Source organism: Bos javanicus, chromosome 4 (assembly GCF_032452875.1).
Source record: "Bos javanicus breed banteng chromosome 4, ARS-OSU_banteng_1.0, whole genome shotgun sequence".
Lineage (NCBI taxonomy): Eukaryota > Metazoa > Chordata > Mammalia > Artiodactyla > Bovidae > Bos > Bos javanicus.
Genome location: NC_083871.1, coordinates 45,191,136 through 45,214,043, shown reverse-complemented (window position 1 = coordinate 45,214,043; position 22,908 = coordinate 45,191,136). Strand labels below are relative to the sequence as shown.

Here is a 22,908-nt window from a genome sequence, read left to right as displayed (position 1 = left end):
GAGAATTTTCCAAAAAACAGCAGGGTAACTTAGGGCGTAGACTAGATTGAGCTTTCAGTGATGGAACTTACATGCTCTTTCTTTTTTCCCTCCCTGCTTCTATCCTTTCTGATTTTAACAGCACTCGCAAACAAAATTACATGATGAATTTTTCACGACAACATGGGCTCAGGCACTTCTACAACAGAAGACGAAGGTCACTTAGACGATACCCATGAAGAATCAAAAAGTTTATTTTTCCTTCCAATATGTGATGTGTTGTTTCGCATTCTTTTAAATCTCGCACTGCATCTGATATCAGGAAAACTTCTGTGAAGGACTTAGTGATTAACTGAAAGCCCTTCTCAAGACCAAGTGTATACCACTTTCCCACACTGTGAACTAATGACAAGTGACTTATTTCTCATAAGTAAATGTCTTCATGTTGATGTATCTGTGCAAATTGTGATCTGTTGTAATATCAGTTACAGTAGCAGTATTGAAAATAAGAAATAGTTTAACAGAAAAAAAAGTTTAAGCACAAAAGTTTAAGAGATTTTATGTTTAAAATGGCATTTAGTACAGTATTTAACATTCTTGGTCACAAAGCTATTTAAGTGGACTGTATTTCAGCTATGTATCATGTTTTATATGATTAAATTATCATTGTTGGTTCTTTATGTATTCTCTTCTACAATATAACACATTGACACTGTATTTACTTATTACGTTGCAATATTTTTTGCTGCTGAATTTCAGGCTACTTATATTCTATAGAAAATTCATTGAAATACCTACTCATGAAGATAGTTGTAAAGATATTGTATCTCCTTTAATATACCCCTCAAAATGTATGTTGGTTTAGCGTTGTTGTGGATAAGAAAAATGCTTGACCTTGAAATATTTTCTACTTAAAAAAATTGTGGATGAAAACCCTATCTCCCACAAAGGAGTTCCCATTTCCTTGTCTAAAAGAGACTTTTAAAGTGTTCTGTGGCTGATTTACTAACAGTAAGTGCCATTTTGTGTCTGTGATAACAGAGTGATTTGTAAAACAGTGGGTGTTTTCATTGTGTTCTCTTTGTGGACTGTTTTTCCTGCGGGTCATATTCATACCTTCTGATGAAGTTGTACCAACACCAGCAACGTTAGAATGGCCCTGTAGCCCTGAACTCTCTATTAACGTAACAAAAAGGTTGCACTTTAGGGTGAACCAAGCTAAAAGTCCATGCTTAAATAAAAATTATGTTCAAAAACCATTTGAAGTTCATTTGCTATTTGTGTCTTTATTTGCTGTTTGTATGTAGGATTTGTAAGTCTGGGCAGGTTTGGAAAGAACAGTGTCAGATATATTTACTGGTTTTTTATTGTTCTGTCATTGATAATAGCCATTATGAAGCCACACTTTTCAGTGTAGCCATTTGGTTTTTTCCTATTATTCACTCTGCAGTCACACCAAGAAAAGTCAGTAAAGAATTCTGAAAATTATTTAACTCCTGAGAATTTTGTTAGCTGCTGCCATAATGCCTAGCTCATAAGTACTCATGCATTCATTCAGCAAATATCTATTGAGTGCTTATTATGTGACAGTGTTAAGGATTAAAAATGCTGACATTTTCCTTGCTTGTTTTTAACATCTACAAAATAATAAATATGTTAATTTTGTTGTATTTGTTGGTTTTCCAGAGGGTTAAAAATACATATATCTAGGTGAGAAAGCATTGAATGGCAGTAGTATTTCTCATTGAATATGGAAACAATAAGGGATGATCTTGCTGAGAAGTTTAGTAAAATTTTATTCTGAGTCTAGTATCAAATCCATTGTGAATCATTTCCTTGAAGATATAAAGACCTTTTTTCTACTTAATGTAACATATGACACTTTGTATAATTTGGTGCATATGTGGTCCATATATATTTATAACTATTGTTCTTAATTGTTGATTCTTCTTTGTTCACAAATTGTCAGATGATGGTTCACCGTTTGGTAGTATTTTGTTTCATTTTTTCACTGGTATAAGAGGTTGGATTTCTCCCAAAGCCTTATCTTTGCAAGTAATTTATGTGTGCCATAGACCTATCCCCTAAGATAAGATATTTACAATGCTCTCATCCACATGTCTTACCCTCAGAACAGGATTTGAACTCCCCACCAGTTCATCTAAAAGTTTAATAGCATACGTTGGGACTTATGTCTGTTGATTTATTTAATTTGAAAACATAGTTCAAGTAGGAATTCAAGTAGTGTGGACTCAACTGACTTATCTTGCTGAAGGAAACAAAGTTTAGTAACAGATAAAAATATACATTTTTATGACCAAGTTTCCATGATTTCTACACAGTTGTTATTCACCACACATTTTAATGTAAACTACACACCAATCTAATCTAAATATAGTCAATATCACTTAAAAAAAATAACATGTATTACTTTTAAAATTCCCCAAACTTTCTTCCTTATGTTCCAAGGTTAAAGAAAGAATTATGGGAGATCACTTAAAACATGTATCCATTCATTTTAATGTTTTCCGGTTGGTATTTTGACAGCAAATTGTATTTTTCAGCCAGTTCCCTGATGCTAGGACATCAAGAATATTGAAAATAAGAAAATACAGTTAATACAAATCTTTGTAGAGAGCAGTTTAATATCAGTAACACCATGTTACAATATCAGTAAAAATTGCATTTGTGTATACAGCATGACCCAGTTACTTCTAGGTATTTACATAGTGAAACTCACATATATACACAAAGAAATGTGTATCAGAATGTTCACAACAGCATTATTTGTAATTGCAAATAATTAGAAGCAATCAACTGTACATCAAGAGAATGGATAAATTGTGATTTATTTGCATAATAGAATATTGTGATGAAAATGGATAAACAGTACACCCCTTAATGATAACAACAAAAGTTGCAAAATTATAAATATGATTTAATGCCATTCATCAGATCTTAAAATTTGCTAACAAATACCACATGTTGCATATGAATACATGTATAAATGGCAAAAATATAAAACCATGTGTGGTAATGGTACATACAAATTCATAACAGCAGTTACCTCAGGTGAGGAAGTAGGATCAGAGTGGGATATGTGGAAGACATTGACTGTGCCTAAAATATTTCTTTAAAAGCCAAAATAAAATATAATACAATGTTAAGGCTTGAATGAGTTATGTGTACAAATGGGCTTGTCATATTTCTGTTCTCAAGTTAGGATCTAAATACTATTGCAAAAAAAGAATAGGGAATTCCCTGGCAGTCCAGTGGCTAGGACTTGGAGCTTACACTGCAAGGGGCCTAGGTTCAATCCCTGGTCAGGGAACTAATATCCTGCAAGCTGTAAAATATGGCCAAAAAAAGAGAAAATAATAAATTGGCTTTGTCAGGCAAATTCAATGGGGAAATATATTCTAAGAATAAAGCAGCATGTGCAAAAACCAAAGATGGGAAGCAGCTTGCTGCCTTAGGGGAGTCACAGCTTATTTGAATTTGAGGAGGGGCACCTGGGAAGCAGTGTGAAGAGATGCCAGGGGCCAGTGTTGTTGGCAGCATCAGGAGGGAGGGAAGCAAGCAAGCATTTGCTTAAACTAACAAAATTCAGCTTTTCCCAGGAGGCACTGGGATACTGACTGAGGTGTGGAGAGGGGCTGGAGTAAGTTAAGGAAAGAAGCTGGAAGATTAGAATTAATAGGTAGATTTGGGACAACAGCTGAGGAATAATTTTAAGTTTCTGACAAGAATTTTGCTAAGGATTCACACTTCTCCAGAGAAACTACAAACTGCTTCACATACAAAATACAGTAGTAAATACAAAAAGTAACTATGCATTTATTTATTGTGCAGAAGAAGGGAAAACAAAAAAAAAGCTGATAGTGCAAGAATTCCAGTTCAGAGGTGAGACAGTCTTGTCATCATTACTGTATCTTCCATTTAGTCCTTTGGGCGCTTATTATAAATGAATTTTTACAGAATTTTTAAAATCCAACATGGATGGAAATGGATGCTGTCTTTATAGATGTGGGAGACCATGCAATGACGGTGGGAAAGCCTGCCTCTCTCCAGTGGCCTCATTACCTTATTGTAGCCTCTGGATCCACTGTCTAGAAACCATGCCAATACAGCAGAGAAAGAGAAGTCTGGAAATGTAATTTTTTATGGAGAGAATACTGGTAGAATAATTTGTGGCAATACATATGAATAATAAAAAGGCAGAAACTGTGTGTAAGAAATATTGCCTCAGTAAATCTAAAGACAGTAAACTAACACCAAAATTATTACAGAAATTCCTGAATATTACTATCCATAGAAAACAGACATACTGTGATAAGTGAGGCACTTTTGACCACCTCCACAATTATCTTAACAAAAACTAAACAACTCTCTTAAACATTACAAAAGAAAGTCAATCCTTACTAATTCTAATGTAATTTCTTTCACATTCATATTTTAGGTGATTTGAAGTTAATTATTTGGTCTTCCTCTAAATTTCCTATTTGTAATAAAATATAACTATAAAATATTGGAAACTACATAAATATCCAAACATAGGTGAGTGAGTGAACACAGTGTGGTACATACACACAATGAAGTATTACATAACTGTTAAAAAGAAGGAATGAAAATCTCTGTGAAGTGATATACAGTGATTTCCACAGATATTGAGACATGAAAAAAAGCTGAGGAAAAAAGAGCATTTACAGTCACCATTGTTTGAGACAGGAAACTAGAATACATACCTATATCTGCCTAGCTTTGTGATGAAAAACCAGGAAGAATAAGCCAGGAAACCATGAAGTTGTTTACTCCTGGGGGGACTGGGTAGAATGGAACAAAGGAGGGAAGACATTTCTCTGACTACATTTGTATAGCTTTCACTTTGGGGATCAATGTTAATCTTCTACAAATTTAAAAATTAAATCAAGCCACCAAAAGGAAAATAAACTAAACTAGAAACTATAGCACTATCTAACTCACAAAGCTGTCCTAATATGAGTTAATACAGGTATGGTACTTAGAACAATTCCAAGCACATGTGCCAAATACTGAGTGATACTCAGTATTACTGTTAACAATTGTTGTCATATTAAGTCACCTGACTTACTTCCAAAATTAGTTTATAATCTACCTGTCTGCAGTGTTACTGCTCAAAATCTGGCCCTCCAATCGGCCCACCAGCCTCACCCAGGAACTTGTTAGAAGTGCCTATCTCAGGCTCCAACCCAGATGGACTCAGTCAGAATCTGCATTTTTAACAACATCTCCTATGTACATTATAGTTTAAGTACTGGGCTCAAGGACTAACAAGGTAATCTCATAAGATGACAATGTCAAATGGATGACACCAGAAATGTATGTCACAGGTACCCAATTCCTCCTCAGTATCTCACTGTTAGGATTTATTCAGAGATGATCAAAGTCTGAAGAAAAGTACACACACCGAGCTATCAGTTTAGTTCATCACCGGACTCTCAGGCTAGTGTGGTACCCTTGAAGAGAGTGCCCTCGTGTGGAAGAGAGAGGAATTTCTAGCTCTTCCTCCCGGGCAGCGTCGTGAAGGTGATGCTCGGTCTCTGATGGGATGGTACTACTGGTACTGGTACTACTGGGTTTTTCTCCAGGCGCACTTTTCAGCTTTAAAAGCCGCCACCAAGTAACTAGCTAATCATACAGTCGCTTTAGAAATGCAAAAAGCAGGGCGGGGCGGGGGGGAGAGTGACTCTAATGAATCAACCATAATCCTTGCTAAGAGAAGGCCAAAGGAAAGTTTTTATACCGAAATCATTTCTGCCGTTCCTCTTCTTGGATTGGAGCACTCTGGCCACGGTGCTCTTATTAGGCGTTAAAAGCAAAACAGGCTCTTTCCTTCCCTCCTTCCTCATTTTATCCCTTCCTTCTTTCCATATTCCATTTTCGCTCCATTTACCTTCCTATCTGCTAAACTGCATATCAGGTCGCATTACTTAATAAAAAACAAACACTGATTTGTACATTCTAACTCGAATGCCTGGGAAAGAATCCGTGGCGCATATGTTCAAGTGTTTATCCGGGGCAACTCCTCAAAGCTTAAAAAAAAAAAAAAAAAAAAACCTTAACACTGTCATTCAGTTTTGTCATTGTTCCTGTGTCAACATGATTCTCCATAAGGAGTGTATTTTGAAATACATATTAGCTTATTTTCATTTAAAAAAAAATAGTAACATGTTTCTTACTTGAGTACTACCACTTTATTTACCGTGTTTGCTCCACGAATCCCATCGTCAAGACCCCGTGAGCAGCGGGAGACAAACGGGGGTGTTGTTTCCGTGGCCTTGGGGGGCTGGACGGGCGGCGTATAATTTCCAGCGCACCTTAAAAGTTCTAGAAGTTGGAGAAGAGACCTCTGGGTCGCAGGGGTCGCGCGGCGGGGGGCGGGGCGGGCTCGGGTTACGGGTCCTGCGGGACGTCGCGCCTCCACAGCCTGTCAGGGAAGCAGCGGCGAGGCATCGAAACGACGGCGGCGGCGGCTCCGGAGCGCGGCGGGGCGGCGGCTCCGCCAGGGCAGCGCCGGGCAGCGCCGGCCGGTGAGTGCTCGCGGGCCGGGCCGGAGCCGGTGGGTGCGCGTGGGCCGGGCCCGGGGAGGAGCTGCTGCGGCGCGCACGGAGCGCCCACCGCCAGGCCCTCGGGGACCCACGGGATTCCCGCGTCGCCGCCTCTCCCGGCATCTCTAGCTCCGCTCTGTCTCTTGGGCTCTCCTGAAACTGCTTTCGAAAAGTGAATTCAGCATTTGACTTGCCCACACCTTGCCTGTCTCTAAAAAGCGCCTTCCTTTGCAAACCTCCGGCTCAGGCCTCCCTGTCTGCAGCGGCCGCGCCGCACAATTTTTTTTTTTTTTTTTTTTTTTTTTGCCAGACGTTTGCGTCTTTACTGGACGTGCGCAACTCTTTGGTTCTGACCCAACCCTTTGCTGTTCACAACTTGGCTTTCATAGCTTCTCAGGTGCCCAGAACGTTCTCAGCCTTGCCGTGCTGTGCGCAGCCTCAAGACACCTTCTTACTGCAGCCCGCGCGTCCCCCAGCCCCGCGGTTGCCTTCGCCTGCTCTCTGGAGCCGAGCGCCGCCCCTAGTCCAGCCGGGAGTCGGGGTGGGTTCTGCCGCTTGGACGGCCAGGGTTCCCCGAGAGGGTCTGTAGTTCGTAGTCCGGACGGCTCCCCTCCGCGCCCGGAGGAAGCTTGTACCTGGAATCCGTGGCTTCTCCATGAGCCGAGGGCTTGCTGAGGGCCTTCCTGCCCTAAAATTGGGTAGTGGTAGCCTCTTGCTTAAAAACGCTTCTAAACACTTGCAGTGATGGGCGCTCAACCGCAATAAGGGTTCTGATACGAGGGCCTCTGACTTATATTTAATAAAATAGTTGATCAGGAAATCAGTTTACTTGTGTCGACTGCCTCGTTGAGGCGCACTCTGGGCAAGACCCACGAGGAAGCGTGCTGGAAGCTGTGCAAGGACCTTCGCTGTAGGGAAGGCAGCAGTCAGGCTGTGAGGAAGGTGGGGAGACCTTTCCTCACTGGGATGAGTACTGTGTATCAATCCGAGGTCTAAAATTTTCAAAACACGTAAGAAAACACAACAGATATGGCAGGTTCAGGGTGGAGGGTGCACTGAGATTCAGCGCTTTCTTATCTGAAAAGTGGGGACAATGTCTATTATATAAATGTAGCATTTAAGGTAAGCTTGGCAAATGCAGGGAAATTTGAAGGATGCAAAAGGAAGTGCATGCCTTCTTGAAGTGAAATTTGAAATAGTTTTATGCCACGCAATCCTTATAATTACTTCCATAGTTTTTCTGTTTCTGAAGACTTTCTGGCAGGGGACAGGAGGCTGGAGAGAGAAATTCAATCTAATTTACATTAGAAAGAAACTTGGGGTGAAGAATTCCTAGGTAAGGTTGCTACGGCTGATACCTTAAGTGCACTGCTGGAAAGCATTCTAGCCTGTAAGTAACACCTGAAGCCCCAATTCTGTTACGTAAGGTTTCTTTTCTTTCTTTTTTTTTTCTCTTTAACTACTCTGAAACTATACAGAGTTACACGTCCCTCATTAATTTATGAGTGATACCAAAAGAATTGACTCAGTCCAACAAGAATTTGAGCTCCTTTGCTGTATGAGGCACTTTGCGAAGAGCTGCAGAAGGATGAAAGATGCAGGAACTTTGCAATTAAAACAGTAGCAACAACAGTAGGCTGATTTGTAAAGAGTGGATGCAGGTGTGCACTGCCTATTCGATTTAAAACCAAAACCAGTTGGGCTTTTATTTATTCTAAATGCCATGTGTAGCCCCTGATATCCTAATCATTTGGTAATTTATTTTTCCTATCATTGCCAGTGGTCTGCATTTTAGTAATTCCAAAGGAAAGGGTTTTCTGGGAAATACTACTAAATAAGAACATAAGTCTGTTTTCCCTAGTGTTTGCATTATCATTAAGCTAGTGAAGTCAAAATCAACAATAAAAATTAGGAGATGATTACTTTCTTTCCCTTTCATTTCAATCTAGTAAAACAAAGTCAGCATGAGTAAGTTTAATATTCTGTTGCCTCCCAAACTGTTTTATCTAAGTCCATTCTTTTGGAGGATGATCCACCATCATGAAATCTTTCCATCCTTCTTTTGGAAGACAGTTCCAGAGGCCAATTTCACAAAACCTTTCGTTACAGATACCAGAAGCCATCAACATCATCACATCATCTTCTTCCCAGTTTTACCCTTGAAAACAGTTGTGTTCTATGGGACTTTAGGGAGGGGACAGGTCATTTTTAAAATCTGGTCAAAGCTAGGACTTTATCCTCGGAAAAAATTCACATGCATTCAGAATATTGTATATCTCTTGGAGGATTCATGGTACCTTGCTCAAGAACAGGGGCAGTGTGGAAATGAAGCAAGGATGTGGGTAAATCTATAAACTGTGGGTATAATTTAATTTACTTCAAATGGAATAATACCTGGCTTTTTGAGTTAGTGTTCTCTGAATGGGAAGTAAAAAACTATTATTTATAAAATGGTAAAGACAAATTAGTCCTATTAATTTTTTAGTTGATCAAGATCAGCTTTTATCTTGAACATTATTAATCTGGTTTTTCTGTTTTTGTCATTCTTCTCAAGGAAATGTTTCTGAGATTATTTTTCTCTCAGCACTGATGCCTCATTCAGGATGGTTTCTCATGTGCCAACTTTTGTAATATGGGAATGGCTGAGTTCAAAATTTGAACTTGCTCACTCACACAGTTCATACAGGAAGGATATATATCTCACATAATTACCATATTCAATTTGAACCACTGTGACAGCAGTAGTTGTGTCTTGGAGAGAGTTGGTTGGTATTAGGAGTGAGTGGCGAAGAAGGCAATGGCACCCCACTCCAGTACTTTTGCCTAGAAAATCCCATGGACGGAGGAGCCTGGTAGGCTGCAGTCCATGGGGTCGCTAGAGTCAGACACGACTGAGCCACTTCACTTTCACTTTTCACTTTCATGCATTGGGGAAGGAAATGGCAACCCACTCAGTGTTCTTGCCTGGAGAATCCCAGGGACGGGAAGCCGTCTCTGGGGTCACACAGAGTCGGACAGGACTGAAGCAACTTAGCAGGCAGGCAGGAGTGAGTGGAGAACATTAAGAATATCTTGGATGTAGCTTTTTTTTAGAGAACCAGCAACCTCTGGATTAACTTTCCTTCTTCTATCTCTAGGGGTAAGGAGCGAGCTTTGTCTTCTCCAACTCTCAGCCCCATGGATCAGGGTTTCATTGAATTGCACTAGACCTGCCATCTGGGTACCCTGCCCCCTGCTCTGTGTGCTGCACATTGGATCTGGCTAAGTAGAGGCCCCCTGGAACTAGTAAATGGTAGAGTGAATCATAGGTAGTAATGGATTTTACCTGGACTACGATTCGTAACATTTCCAGAAGCCAATATCACATTACACTATTTGGAAGAAAACAATAAGACACAGAATGCCAGAAGCATCACTGCTTACTCTCTCTTTTTAACTTGGACCAAGACCAACCCAGTCGATCCTTAGAAATGAACCAGTTTTGACTTACCTTATATTTTTTATTCTTTATCTATTTGGCTGCGTTGGGTCTTAGTTGTGGCTCTCGGGATCTTAGTTGCATCAGGTGGGGTCTGTCTGCAGCACGCAGGCTCAGTACTTGCAGTGCACAGGTTTAGCTGCATGTGGGATCTTAGTCCCCCAAGCAGGGATCGAACCCATGTCCACCATGGAAGGTGGATTCTTAACCACTGGACCACCAGGGAAGTCCCTTGACTTACCTTATTGTTGAGTCACAACTAGGTAGCTGTCCGAAGAAGGCAATGGCACCCACCCAGTACTCTTGCCTGGAAAATCCCATGGACGGAGGAGCCTGGTAGGCTGCAGTCCGTGGGGTCGCGAAGAGTCGGACACAACTGAGCGACTTCACTTTCACTTTTTCCCTTTCATGCATTGGAGAAAGAAATGGCAACCCATTCCAGTGTTCTTGCCTGGAGAATCCCAGGGACGGGGGAGGCCGGTGGGCTGTCGTCTATGGGGTCGCACAGAGTCGGACACAACTGACGAGACGCAGCAGCAGCAGCAGCAGCAGGTAGCTGGTCGCACCCCTACAACGTCATTGCTGGATGTGCTCAGTCATTTCCAATTCTTTGTGGCCCCATGGACTATAGCTCTCCAGGGTCCTCTGCTCATGGAATTTTCCAGGCAAGAATACTGGATGGGGTTGCCATTTCCTACTATAGGGGATCTTCCAAACCCTGGTATTGAACCCACGTCTCTAGCATCTCCTGCATTGGCAGACTGATTCTTTACCAATAGTGCCACCTGGGGAGCCCTTAGAATGTCACTGATACACATTAATTAGATTAGTGAATTAATGGACATCATGGTTTTAATCCAAGATCTGCCCTTAACTAGGTACATGGGCGAATAACAAATTAAATTCCTTGGACCATATTTTTCTTATATAAAATGAGGGTGTCATAGGGATCAGTGGTTTTCAACTACTACTATGTAGTCCCACACGTCTGAATCACATGTAGAATTTACTTAAAATATGTATATACACTGGGTCAGAGATTCTGATTTAATTGGACTGGGGCAGAGCCAGACATCTCTATTTTTTAAAAGCCCGTCTCCACCCCACCCCACCCCCCAAGAAATGCTAATATCCAGCCAAGGTTGAGAATCCCTGAGTTAAATCAACATTAAGAACTGATTCTAAAATGGTGTAACTTAATATGAACTGTTTTTAAATAACACCCTTCCAATGTGTTACCAGCTCCTCTCTTACCAGAATGTCAACATTTATTGGTTGGCAAATTTTAAATGTTAACAATGAAATATGTGATGAATTACTTATGTGGAAAAAACAGAAACCTCTGCGAAAGATACTTAAGGAAATGTCATATCTCTTCTTAAATAAATTTTGTTTTCTTTTTCAAAAAAATTAAAAAAATAAAACCAGCTTGAACATCAAAAAAATAAAATAAAATGGTGTAACTTAAAGATAGAAAAGCAGACTGGTAAAACCTGTTTCCTGTGTGGCTTAGCCCAGCATTACATACACTCCACAGTAACCAAGCCTATACACACTTTTCTAAGAAGCAGTCCAAATCAAGCAATTTAAATTTATTCAGGGAAGAGTCTGTGCCTTCTCGCCATTTCAGTATTCCCACGACGCTTTGCAGGTTCTCAGCACCTTGTGCATTTTGATGGCTGAATTAGATATAACTCTGCCCCTCTAAAATGATTAGCTGTTCCTGAAGGTCCCCAGGGACAATTATCTCTCGTCTCTTCGTGTCCATGCCTGTGTTTACTAGCCTATTGAAAGTTTCTCCTAGAGGTGATCTGTGACTTTCTGGGGTTGAGGAGAAGGTGTCAGCAAGGGATAAGGATGATCACATTGATGGTTGCCGAAATGTGAGCTTCTGTGACCAAACTGAGATAAAAAAAAAAAAAAAAAAAAAAGATCCTCACACCTTCTCAAGTAGTTGTAGACTATCGAGTTACCAGAACTGGGATAGGGAAAAAAGAGCACATTGTCTACCTTCATCATTTGTTGGGACCTAATCTTGTTGCCATTACATTGTAAATTCAATTCAGGTTCACACTTTATTCTTCAAGTTAAAGACAGAAGTTACTGTAATCCATGAAATTTCTGTTTATCTTTCTCTTTTTTCCCCTCCCACTGCCCTTCATATTCCAAAATACTTAAAAGAAGAAAAAAACTGTGTATGTGTGACTGTCAGATCAGTAAAGAGAAACAGACATGAGTTGACAAAAGATGGAAAGGCATTAAGCAGGAAGGAGGCCCATGGATCTCTTAATTTTTTTCTTTTCTCTCTGCTGTTGGGCTTAGAGCTGCTATACATTTATTCTCAAATTTTCTAAAGTTTAAGCAAATTGTACCCCAGCTGCTATGTGTTAGTAAGTGTGGGCTTGCAGCCCATGATCCTGTGTTGCCTGCATCTCCCATACATGGTGCATTGAGTGCTATCTTAATAGGGTGCAGCCTGGACATGTTGTTGTTTAGTCACCAAGTCATGTCTGACTCTTTGCCACCCCATGGACTACAGCATGCCAAGCTTCCCTGTCCTTCACCACCTCCCAGAGCTTGCTCAAACTCATGTCCATTGAGTCGGTGATGCCATCCAACTATCTCGTCCTCTGTCGTACCTTTCTCCTCCCGCCTTCAGTCTTTCCCAGCAGCAGGGTCTTTTCTAATGAGTCAGCTCTTTGCATCAGGTGGCCAAAGTGTTGGAGTTCAGCACCAGTCCTTCCAATGAATATTCAGGGTTGATGTCCTTTAGGATTGACTGATTAGATCTCCTTGCATGATAAAACACATTAAACAACGTACTGGTCTGTACTGTTGACTGTATGTCAGCTGAACCTCACTATGAAGGAAGTTTAAAATGGAAGCCAACATTCAGTAAGAGCTGATTAGTGCTGACCACTTCGAGCTTGGCATGCGCTCTCAAGATTGGCATAGACTTATTACCTGGTTCACTTCAATCATTGTCATTATGTACCTGGGCTTCCCTGCTGGCTCAGCTGGTAAAGAATCTGCCTGCAATGTGAGAGACCTGGGTTCAATCCCTGCATTGGGAAGATCCCCTGGAGAAGGGAAAGGCTACCCACTCCGGTATTCTGGCCTGGAGAATTTCATAGACTGTGTAATCCATGGGGTCTCAAAGAGTCGGACACAAATTAGCGACTTTCACTTTCACCAGGATCCTGTAGATGACATTGGTGTGTGATTTATGCAGTAGTGGTTTTGATTTCAACTATCAATAGAGAACATATCTGAAGAGGCCTGATATGTTTAATTGGCAGTGGAGAAATTAGTACCTGCCTCCTAGGGTTGTATGTGAAGCAGGTAACAGAAACATAATCTTGGTAGCTTATGCTTACAGTCAAGCGGCTCACCTATGTCCATCTCTCAGTTAGTGGTATTCTCGAATGTGGAATTCTCTGAGGTCTCTAAACATAAGTCTCAGCTTTCCTCTCAAATGCAAATGTCTCCTGTGCTTGCAGACTCCTCCTCCTAAATGTACAGAAAGTACATTTAGCTCCTATTACCAGCACTTAAAACTTACTTTTATTGTGTTTGTTATGTGTCTACCATAGAAATCTTGGAAAGTACGGACAAAAGGAAAATAAAATTACCCACAATTCTGAACATAACCTCTGTTTACCCTTTTGTGGTAAATACTTTCAAATTTTTCTTCATAATGTCATAATATAAAATATGTCTATATATTTTATGTTAAAAAATATATTTACTATATAAAATTTAGCACACAATCACCAAATTTGCAAATTAAAAAAACAAGTTAAAGATGAAAGATAACATCCTAGGCACAGGCATTTGCCTTCCCTCTATCCTATAACTCTTTTTAAATGACTGTGACATTTTGCAGATAATAGAAAGAACCTGAAGAGAGTGGGGGCAAGTTATTGATGAAACAAAATCAGGAAATTGGTGCGGGAAGGACCACCATGGGAGGGAGAATGACCTTCTAGAAAGAAACTCAGGGCATGGAGTCAGCAAGGACAGAGAGCAGGCATGAGCAAGGGGGCCTGAAAGCAGAGAGCTTGATGGAGTTTTTATGGGTTAGTTAGGGTGAGCAGCGCTTCTAATTGAGTTTGGCATTATGGAGTAAATCCTTTCTCTTTCTGGCATTTGAAAAGGGAGTGAACTCTAGTCTGAAGGCCAGCTCTTGCCTCCTCACACTAAAGTCAAACTAGAAGTTGAAGAGCCTACTCTGCTGTGCAAAGGTTCCTGATCACCATTCCATTCAGGGAAGAATCCTGTCCTGAAACACTTGTGTACAAGATAGTGAAGGAATGTGACCCCAGTTAATCAGAAAAGTCAATAAAGTCTTTGTATATATAACACATACACACACATGTACACACACACACACACATATATATTTATAAAACCAAGAATAATCTGACATATGTAGGAGTATGAAAAAAACAACCCCAAGATAAACAGTTATTAATGTTAGAGGGGAGATTGTTTAAAATAGCTTTAGAGTTACCAAAGGGGAAGCAGGAGGGGAGGGATAAATTAAAAGTTTAGGATTAACAGATAGACACTATTATTGGATTGACCCAAAGTTTTGTTCAGGTTCTCCATAATATCTTACAGGAAACCTAAACAAACTTTTTGGCCCACCCAATATGTTATTCAAACTAGATAAATAATAAGAATCCGCTGTATAGCAAAGGGAACTATATTCAATAATTGTAATAACCTATAATAGGAAAGAATGTAAAAAAATACATATATATATACATATACACAAACATATATATAACTGAATCACTTTGCCATACACCTGAAACTAACACAGCACTGTAAATCACTATACTTCAATTTTTTAAAAATGTATAAGGACTATCAAAAAAAGAAAAATATATATAAAATAACTTTTAAAAATAAAAAAAATCTGAGTACCTTCAGAGTGATTAAAAATATATTGTTTCCATACAACAAAAATATAATTCTATAAAGAAGGAGTAATAATCAGAAAACAGACAAAAAAGATCTTGAAATTTTAAAAAGTAATTACTGAAATTAATTTAATAGAGCAGCTGAAAGATAAAGTTTAAGCAGTCTCCTGGAATGAACAACCAAATGTCAAAGAGATGGAGACTATATATGCTAGAAAAGATAAAAAACATAGAAAATAGTTCATTATGTCCAACTTCAATCTATTGGAGCTCTAGAAAGAGAAAATAAAGTCACTTAAGATTGATCTTAAGCTTCTCATCACTGAATAGGACGCTAAACTACAATGGAGCAGTGCCTTCAAAGTTATGAGGGAAAATGATTTTGAATCTAAAATTCTGTTGCCAATTAAATTATTAAGTGTGAAAGTAAAATGAGGACATTTTCAGATCTTCAAAGACTCAGACAATTTTCTTCCAAGTACCCTTTCTTAAACAATTACCTAAGGATGTGCTCCAGCAAAATGAGAGCAGAAAGTAAAACTGGAGGAAGATGTGAAATAAGAGTGTTATTCCCCCAGTACAATCCTAGGCTGGCAGATTTGTACCAGACTTAGAAAAAAAAAATGATGCAAATTAAAAACAAAAAGTAATCGGTATACTTTAAGAATCATGACTTTAGGAAGAACTAAGTAACTTCTGTTCAGTAGCCAGAACCAGTAATGAACTATATTCACATAGTTATAATAACAAGACATCTAGCAACCCGGGGTATTAAACTAACTCATGCAGACCTCTCTTCAGTACAAACACACAAAAGTAAAGGATAAGACACAATGAAATACATAAGTAAATCAGTCAGTCAGTTCAGTTGCTCAGTCATGTCCGACTCTTTGCAACCCCATGGACAGCAGCATGCCAGGCCTCCCTGTCCATCACCAACTCCCAGAGTTTACTCAAACTCATGCCCATTGAGTCAGTGATGCCATCCAACCATCTCATCCTCTGTCGTCCCCTTCTCCTCCCACCTTCAATCTTTCCCAGCATCAGGGTCTTTACCAATGAGTCAACATTTCGCGTCAGGTGGCCAAAGTATTGGAGTTTCAGCTTCAGCATCAGTCCTTCCAATGAACACCCAGGACTGATCTCCTTTAGTATGGACTGGTTGGATCTCCTTGCAGTCCGAGGGACTCTCAAGAGTCTTCTCCAACACCGTAGTTCAGAAGCATCAATTCTTCGGCACTCAGCTTTCTTTATAGTCCAACTTTCACATCCATACATGACTACTGGAAAAACTATAGCCTTGACTAGATGGACCTTTGTTGGCAAAGTAATGTCTCTGCTTTGTAATATGCTATCTAGGTTGGTCATAACTTTCCTTCCAAGGAGTAAGCGTCTTTTAATTTCATGGCTGCAGTCACCATCTGCAGTGATTTTGGAGCCCAAAAAAATAAAGTCTAACACTGTTTCCATTGTTTCTCCATCTATTTGCCATGAAGTGATGGGACCAGATGCCATGATCTTAGTTTTCTGAATGTTGAGTTTTAAGTCAACTTTTTCACTCTCCTCTTTCACTTTCATCAAGAGGCTCTTTAGTTCTTCACTTTCTGCCATAAAGGTGGTGTCATCTGCATATCTGAGGCTATTGATATTTCTCCTGGTAATCTTGATTCCAGCTTATGCTTCTTCCAGCCCAGCGTTTCTCATGATGTACTCTGCATATGAGTTAAATAAACATGACGACAATATGCAGCCTTGACGTACTCCTTTTCCTATTTGGAAATAGTCAACTTTAAAATAAAGACTACCAGAAGAATGCAGAAAATCATTTAGAAGAGCAGTTAGTGCAAGTTTATACCCAGCACAACTATAGCAGTTTCTCTGGAGGTTACAGATCCTGAGATATAGAGATGGAATTATGCCATTTAGATCTGGAAGGAAGACGTGCCCTCAGGCACAAGGAAACATGGAACCTCTTCTCACTTCCCCCCACTTAATACGAGCTCACAATTTTAAAAACCTATAAACAGTAGTGAGGGAGTTTGAACAAACAAAACAAATAGAAGAATCAAATCCCAATGAATCAAAAATAAAAGAAATATATGAAAAAAGTTATAATTGTGTTAAAAAATTGTTAAAGGGGTAAGAATAGAAAACAAAATTTAAAAAAAACAGTGCATAAAAAGAACAGCATATTTTAAAAAGAAAATAAATGAAAAATACAGACATTGATTATTTTTAGTTAATGTATTAACTAAACAACATATTACCCAAAGGAAGATCAGTGAACCGGAAGTCAAATCTGAGAAAACTGCCTAAGATCAACCCGTTGAGATTAAAAGATGGAAAATGTCATAGGTTGAAAGACACATTGGTATAATGAGCTCCAGTAGATGTCTAATAGAAATTTCAGAAGGAAAGAATAGAATGTTTTAGCCTATACTGATTACATAAGTAAACAAATTAAAATGTAATACAATCTAGAAAAAAATAGTAGGGAGTAAGGAGACTTAAATATTCATTTTTCGTGGTAAGCACTCATAGATAATATCTAAATTCAGTAAATCAAAGATAGCCATATATTACTTAGAGCAGTAGTTCTCAATCCTAAAGGAGATTTGGAAATGTATCATAGTGACTGGAGGGCGCTACTAGCATTTAGTACTGGGGATGAACATGCTAAATGCACAGCACAGTTCCACATATGTCCCCCCCAAATATTAATACTAATAACACTCTTTTTGAGAAAAGCTGATTTAGAGTTAAAAATAAGCCCACCAGAACTAAAAACAAAAAAACTATTTTAAGAAAAAGTTTGCTTTAGGGAATAGAGCTGGAGTTGGGGAGAAGAGGGGTGGACAACCATTTATTTTTGTGATTAGTCCTTCCATAATACTTGTATTTTCACCATGTCTGTATTATGTTTTTTAAAGAAGACTGGTAAACCAGTATATTGTTCTTCCATTTTCATTTAAAGAGAACTCTTGCTTATTAAAATATCTGTCATTCAAACTTAAGCACCAATATGAATTACTGAGCTTTTTATCCCAAAGAAGTTTCTAGAGGCATATCTTCTGAGTATTAATGATCTTTCATGTGTTCCTAGTTGGAAAATAAATCTTGCAATTTATCACCTTAAGAAGTCATAGAAAACTAGTGCTTGGATGATTAGTATCTTTAGTGGAGTTGACTAATTGTCTCATAGTAGGTGGGTTTGATCAGTAGTTCTGTATAGCACAAGGAGGATGGAAATATGGTCAAATAGCTAGAGCACATGGCTTCAAATTGGAATGTGTAGCCTGCTTTTTATGATCCTTTAAGACCACATCCTGTTCAACCTCTCCAGTTTCATTTCCACTGACTACCTAAAAAAAAGTTTCTACCAGTACTTTTGGTATTCTGTTACTGTGCTGCGTGATGCTTAGTCGCTCAGTCATGTCCAACTCTGCAATACCATGTACTGTAGCCTGCCAGGCTCCTCAGTCCATGGGGATTCTCTAGGCAAGAATACTGGAGTGGGTTGCTATGCTCTCCTCCAGGCCATCTTCCCAACCCAGAGGTCGAATCCAGGTCTCCTGTGTTGCAAACAGATTCTTTCCCATCTGAGCCACCAGGGAAGCCCCAAAATACTGGAGTGGGTAGCCTATCCCTTCTTCAGGGGAACTTCCCAACCCAGGAATTGAACTGGGGTCTCCTGCATTACAGGCAGATTCTTTACTAGCTGAGTTACGAGGGAAGCCCATTCTGTGACTAGGTCCCATTAATTTTACCTTTCACTTCTCAGTGCATAATCACATGCCTCACTTAAAGGTCGGTTTTCATTCCAATCCCAAAGAAAGGCAATGCCAAAGCGTGTTCAAACTACTGCACAAGTGCACTCATTTCACACACTAGCAAAATAATGCTCAAAATTCTCCAAGCCAGGCTTCAACAATACATGAACTGAGAGCTTCCAGATGTTCAAGCTGGATTTGGAAAAGGCAGAGGAACCAGAGATCAAATTGCAGACATCTGTTGGATCATAGAAAGAGCAAGAGAATTCCAGAAAAACATCTATTTCTGCTTCATTGATAAGAAAGACTTTGATTGTGTGGATCACAACAAACTGTGGAAAATTCCTAAAGAGATGGGAATACCAGACCACATTACCTGTCTCCTGAGAAACTTGTATGCAGATCAAGAAGCAATAGTTAGAACCAGACATGGAACAATGGACTGGTTCCAAATTGAGAAAGGAGTATGTCAAGGCTGTATATTGTCACCCTGTTTATTTAAGTTATATGGAGAGTACATCATGCAAAATGCTGGGCTGGATGAAGCACAAGCTGGAATCAAGATTGCCAGGAGAAATATCAATAACCTCAGATAAGCAGATGACACCACCCTTATGGCAGAAAGCGAAGAGGAACTAAAGAGCCTTTTGATGATTGTGAAAGTGGAGAGTGAAAAAACTGGCTTAAAACTTTGCATTCAAAAAACGAAGGTCATGGCGTCCAGTCCCATCGCTTTATGGCAAATAGATGGGGAAACAATGGAGACAGTGACAGACTTTATTTTCTTGGGCTCCAAAATCACTGAAGATGGTGACTTCAGCAATGAAATTAAAAGACGCCTGCTCCTTGAAAGAAAAGCTATGACAAATCTAGACAGCGTATTAAGAAGCAGAGACATTACTTTGCCAACAAAAGTCCATATAGTCAAACTATGGTTTTTCCAGTAGTCATGTATGGTTGTGAGAGTTGGCCCATAAAAAAGACTGAGTGCCAAAGAATTGATGCTTTTGGACTATGGTATTGGAGAAGACTCTGGTGAGTCCTTTGTACTGCAAGGAGATCAAACCAGTCAATCCTAAAGAAAATCAACCCTGAATATGCATTGGAAGGACTGATGCTGAAACTGAAGCTCCAGTACTTTGGCCACCTGATGTGAAGAGCTGACTTGCTGGATAAGACCCTGATGCTGGGAAAGATTGAAGGCGGGAGGAGAAGGGGACGACAGAGGATGCAATGGTTGGATGGCATCACCAGCTCAATGGACATGGGTTTGAGCAAGCTCTGGGAAGTGGTGATGGACAGGGAAGCCAGATGTGCTGCCATCCATGGGGTCACAAAGAGTTGGACATGACTGAGCAACTGAACAGCAACAATCCATCCCTCAAGAGCTACTTCCAGGTAGTATCCTCACTGAAGCCTTCCTTGAGCTCTAGTCTTGCTTCTAATTTGGTTAAGACCACAATGTTCCATAAGCAACAGATCACAAGTGGGAGCATATGCCTGTAATTAATATAACTTAGATAGAAGTAGATAAATATTTTGATATTATAAGTCTGATGCACAATTAATGAAGCAACATAGCATAAGAGCATGGTTTCTGCAGTGAGCAGTTCTAGATTCCAACCCAGGCTGTTATTACTTCATCTGAAAAACGTGGATAATTCCTGCCTTATATAGATGCTGAGATTCTTCAATTTCAGTCTCAATAAATGTTATACTATAATTAACTATCATTGTATATATATAAGGAGCTCACATAACTATCTCTCATTTATAATATTTTAAGTCAATTTGTAGTTTTTATGTACCCACTTTGTAAGTTGTCCAATACTTAAATAGAGCATTCAGTTCAGTTCAGTTCAGTTGCTCAGTCATGTCTCTTTGTGACCCCATGAATCGCAGCATGCCAGGCCTCCCTGCATTAACATTGTTTAAATATGGACTATATTTTATTACCATTAACATTGTTTAAATATGGACTGTGTTTCATTACCATTATACACATAAACTCACAGAGATTGAAGAACAAAATCTCACTTGTGATAGCAGAAAATTAGAAGTAGCCTAAGTAGTCTAATGATAAACAAGTGAAAAATGGAAGTGTTAGTCACTTTGTTGTGTCTGACTCTTTGTGACCCCACGGACTGCAGTCCACCAGGCTCCTCCATCCATGGGATTTTCCAGGCAAGAGTACTGGAATGGGGTCGGACACGACTGAGCGACTTCACTTTCACTTTCCACTTTCATGCATTGGAGGAGGAAATGGCAACCCACTCCAGTGTTCTTGCCTGGAGAATCCCAGGGATAGGGGAGCCTGGTGGGCTGCCGTCTATGGGGTCGCACAGAGTCGGACACGACTGAAGCGACTTAGCAGCCTCAGCAACAGCATACCCACCTGTAAGAAATTCTTTAAAGGATATAGATTGCAGAGACCCTAGATGACAGGTCCCTGAGGCCATGTTCCTGAGTTTTTTAATCTCTAAGCGTAGCCAACTGGTAAATTTTAGCCAAACATATAAGTAGGGACTAAGTAGATTTGCATTGAGCAGATTAATAGATGGAGACCCAAGGACTTGAGAAATGAAGCATATGAAATAAAGGTGAGTGAGGTTCAGTTAAAAGGTAATAGTATAAAATAGATAGCCAATGGGAATTTGCTGTATGATTCAGGGAACTCAAACAGGAGCTCTGTATCAACCTAGAGGGGTGCAGTGGGGAGGGAAAAGGGAGGGAGATTCAAGAGGGAGGGGACATGTGTAATACCTATGGCTGATTCATGCTGATGTTTGATAGAAAACAACAAAATTCTGTAAATCAATTATCCTTCAATTAAAAAATAAATAAAATTTAAAAGATAATAGTAATTATAAATAATAAATACTGAATGTCTTGCTGTAAGTGTTTCATAATTCTTACACTAAGCTTCAGTGCAGCACTACAAGGACTGGCCGAGCAAATTATGGGACATCCATGTAACAGCACACTCTGCGACTGTTTTAAAAAACATGAGAATGAGGAAGCTCTTTTGTACTGATATGGAAAGGTCACCAAGATATAGTAAGTGAAAAAAGCAAGGTGCAGAATGGTGTAAGTCGTGCTACTGTTTGTAGGAAGAAGACCATATATTTATATCTGCTTGTGTAGAAAATATCTCTGGGAAGACACAAGAAGCTGACACCGTGATTGCCTCCCAGCCATGGAATGGTAGTATAACGTCACTTTAATGCTTCTTACACATGAATTTTCGAACCTTGTGAATGTGTTGGTGATTCGAAATGACAGTTAAATGCAGACAGAAGAAAATCATTATCGCCATTTACAAATGAGCAAGGAGATTACAGGAAATCAGGTACACTGCTCAAAGTAGCAATAATAATGGTCACTTTTACTGAGCACTTACTGTGTGCCAGGCCCCAGTTGAAGTACTTTAGAAACATTTTCTTTTTACGTTTATAATTTTGTTATTTATTTATTTTTTACTTTACTGGGTCTTAGTTGCTAAGCGGGCTTTTTCCATACGTGGCTTGTGGGGGCAACTCTTGCTGTGAGCAGGCTTCTCACTGGATGAGTTCTCTTGTTGTGGCGCACAGGCTCTAGGTCGTGAACTCCGTGAGCTCAGTAGTTGCGGCTCCTGGGCTCTTAGAGCACAGGCTGAGCAGTTGTGGTACACAGACTTAGTTGCTCATCGGCATGTGGGATCCTCCCAGACCAGGGATCAATCTGGTCCGAATTGGTCTGCATTGGTCTGCGTCAATCAGTCTGCATTGGTAGGCAGATTCTTTACCACTGAGCCACCAGGGAAGCCCAAAACTTTTTCTAATTTATTTTCACAGATATATAATGATTTTATCCAAGTGGTATAGCTGAAGAATCTGAAGGAAATGTAATTTATTTTCCAGCTCAGGACACTTTGGAAGTGATAATTACTCTGGGACAGCAAGCATAAGCCGGGACTAGGGTCACTCTATTTATAGAGAGGTCAGGTAACTTGCTAGATGTCCCAGCAAGAGGGAACACCAGGACTGGAACTTTGGTCTGAGAGAATCTACAGCCTGTGCTCCTGACTGCCACTTATGGATAAGCAAATGAAGGCTTGCAGAATGCACACACCTATGAAATGACAGTTCCAGCCTCCAACGTAGTCCTTCTGAACCCAAAGCCTTCCA

General features: G+C 39.7%; 1 protein-coding gene across 3 annotated transcripts in view; it reads left to right on the top strand.

The window, feature by feature from the left end:
• Window positions 1-1,238, top strand: part of RELN (reelin) — a 557,702-nt gene extending 556,464 nt beyond the window's left edge. For 2 of the 3 annotated variants that reach the window (XM_061413894.1, XM_061413897.1), the window contains one exon: window positions 122-208. Coding sequence is in view for 1 of the 3 variants with exons in the window: in XM_061413895.1 (XP_061269879.1) it covers window positions 122-218 (97 nt within the window). In the remaining 2 variants the exon portion in view is untranslated. Of the gene's footprint in view, window positions 1-121 lie in introns of all 3 variants that reach the window. The other variant, XM_061413895.1, reaches the window with a different exon arrangement.
• Window positions 1,239-22,908: the final 21,670 nt, after the last annotated feature.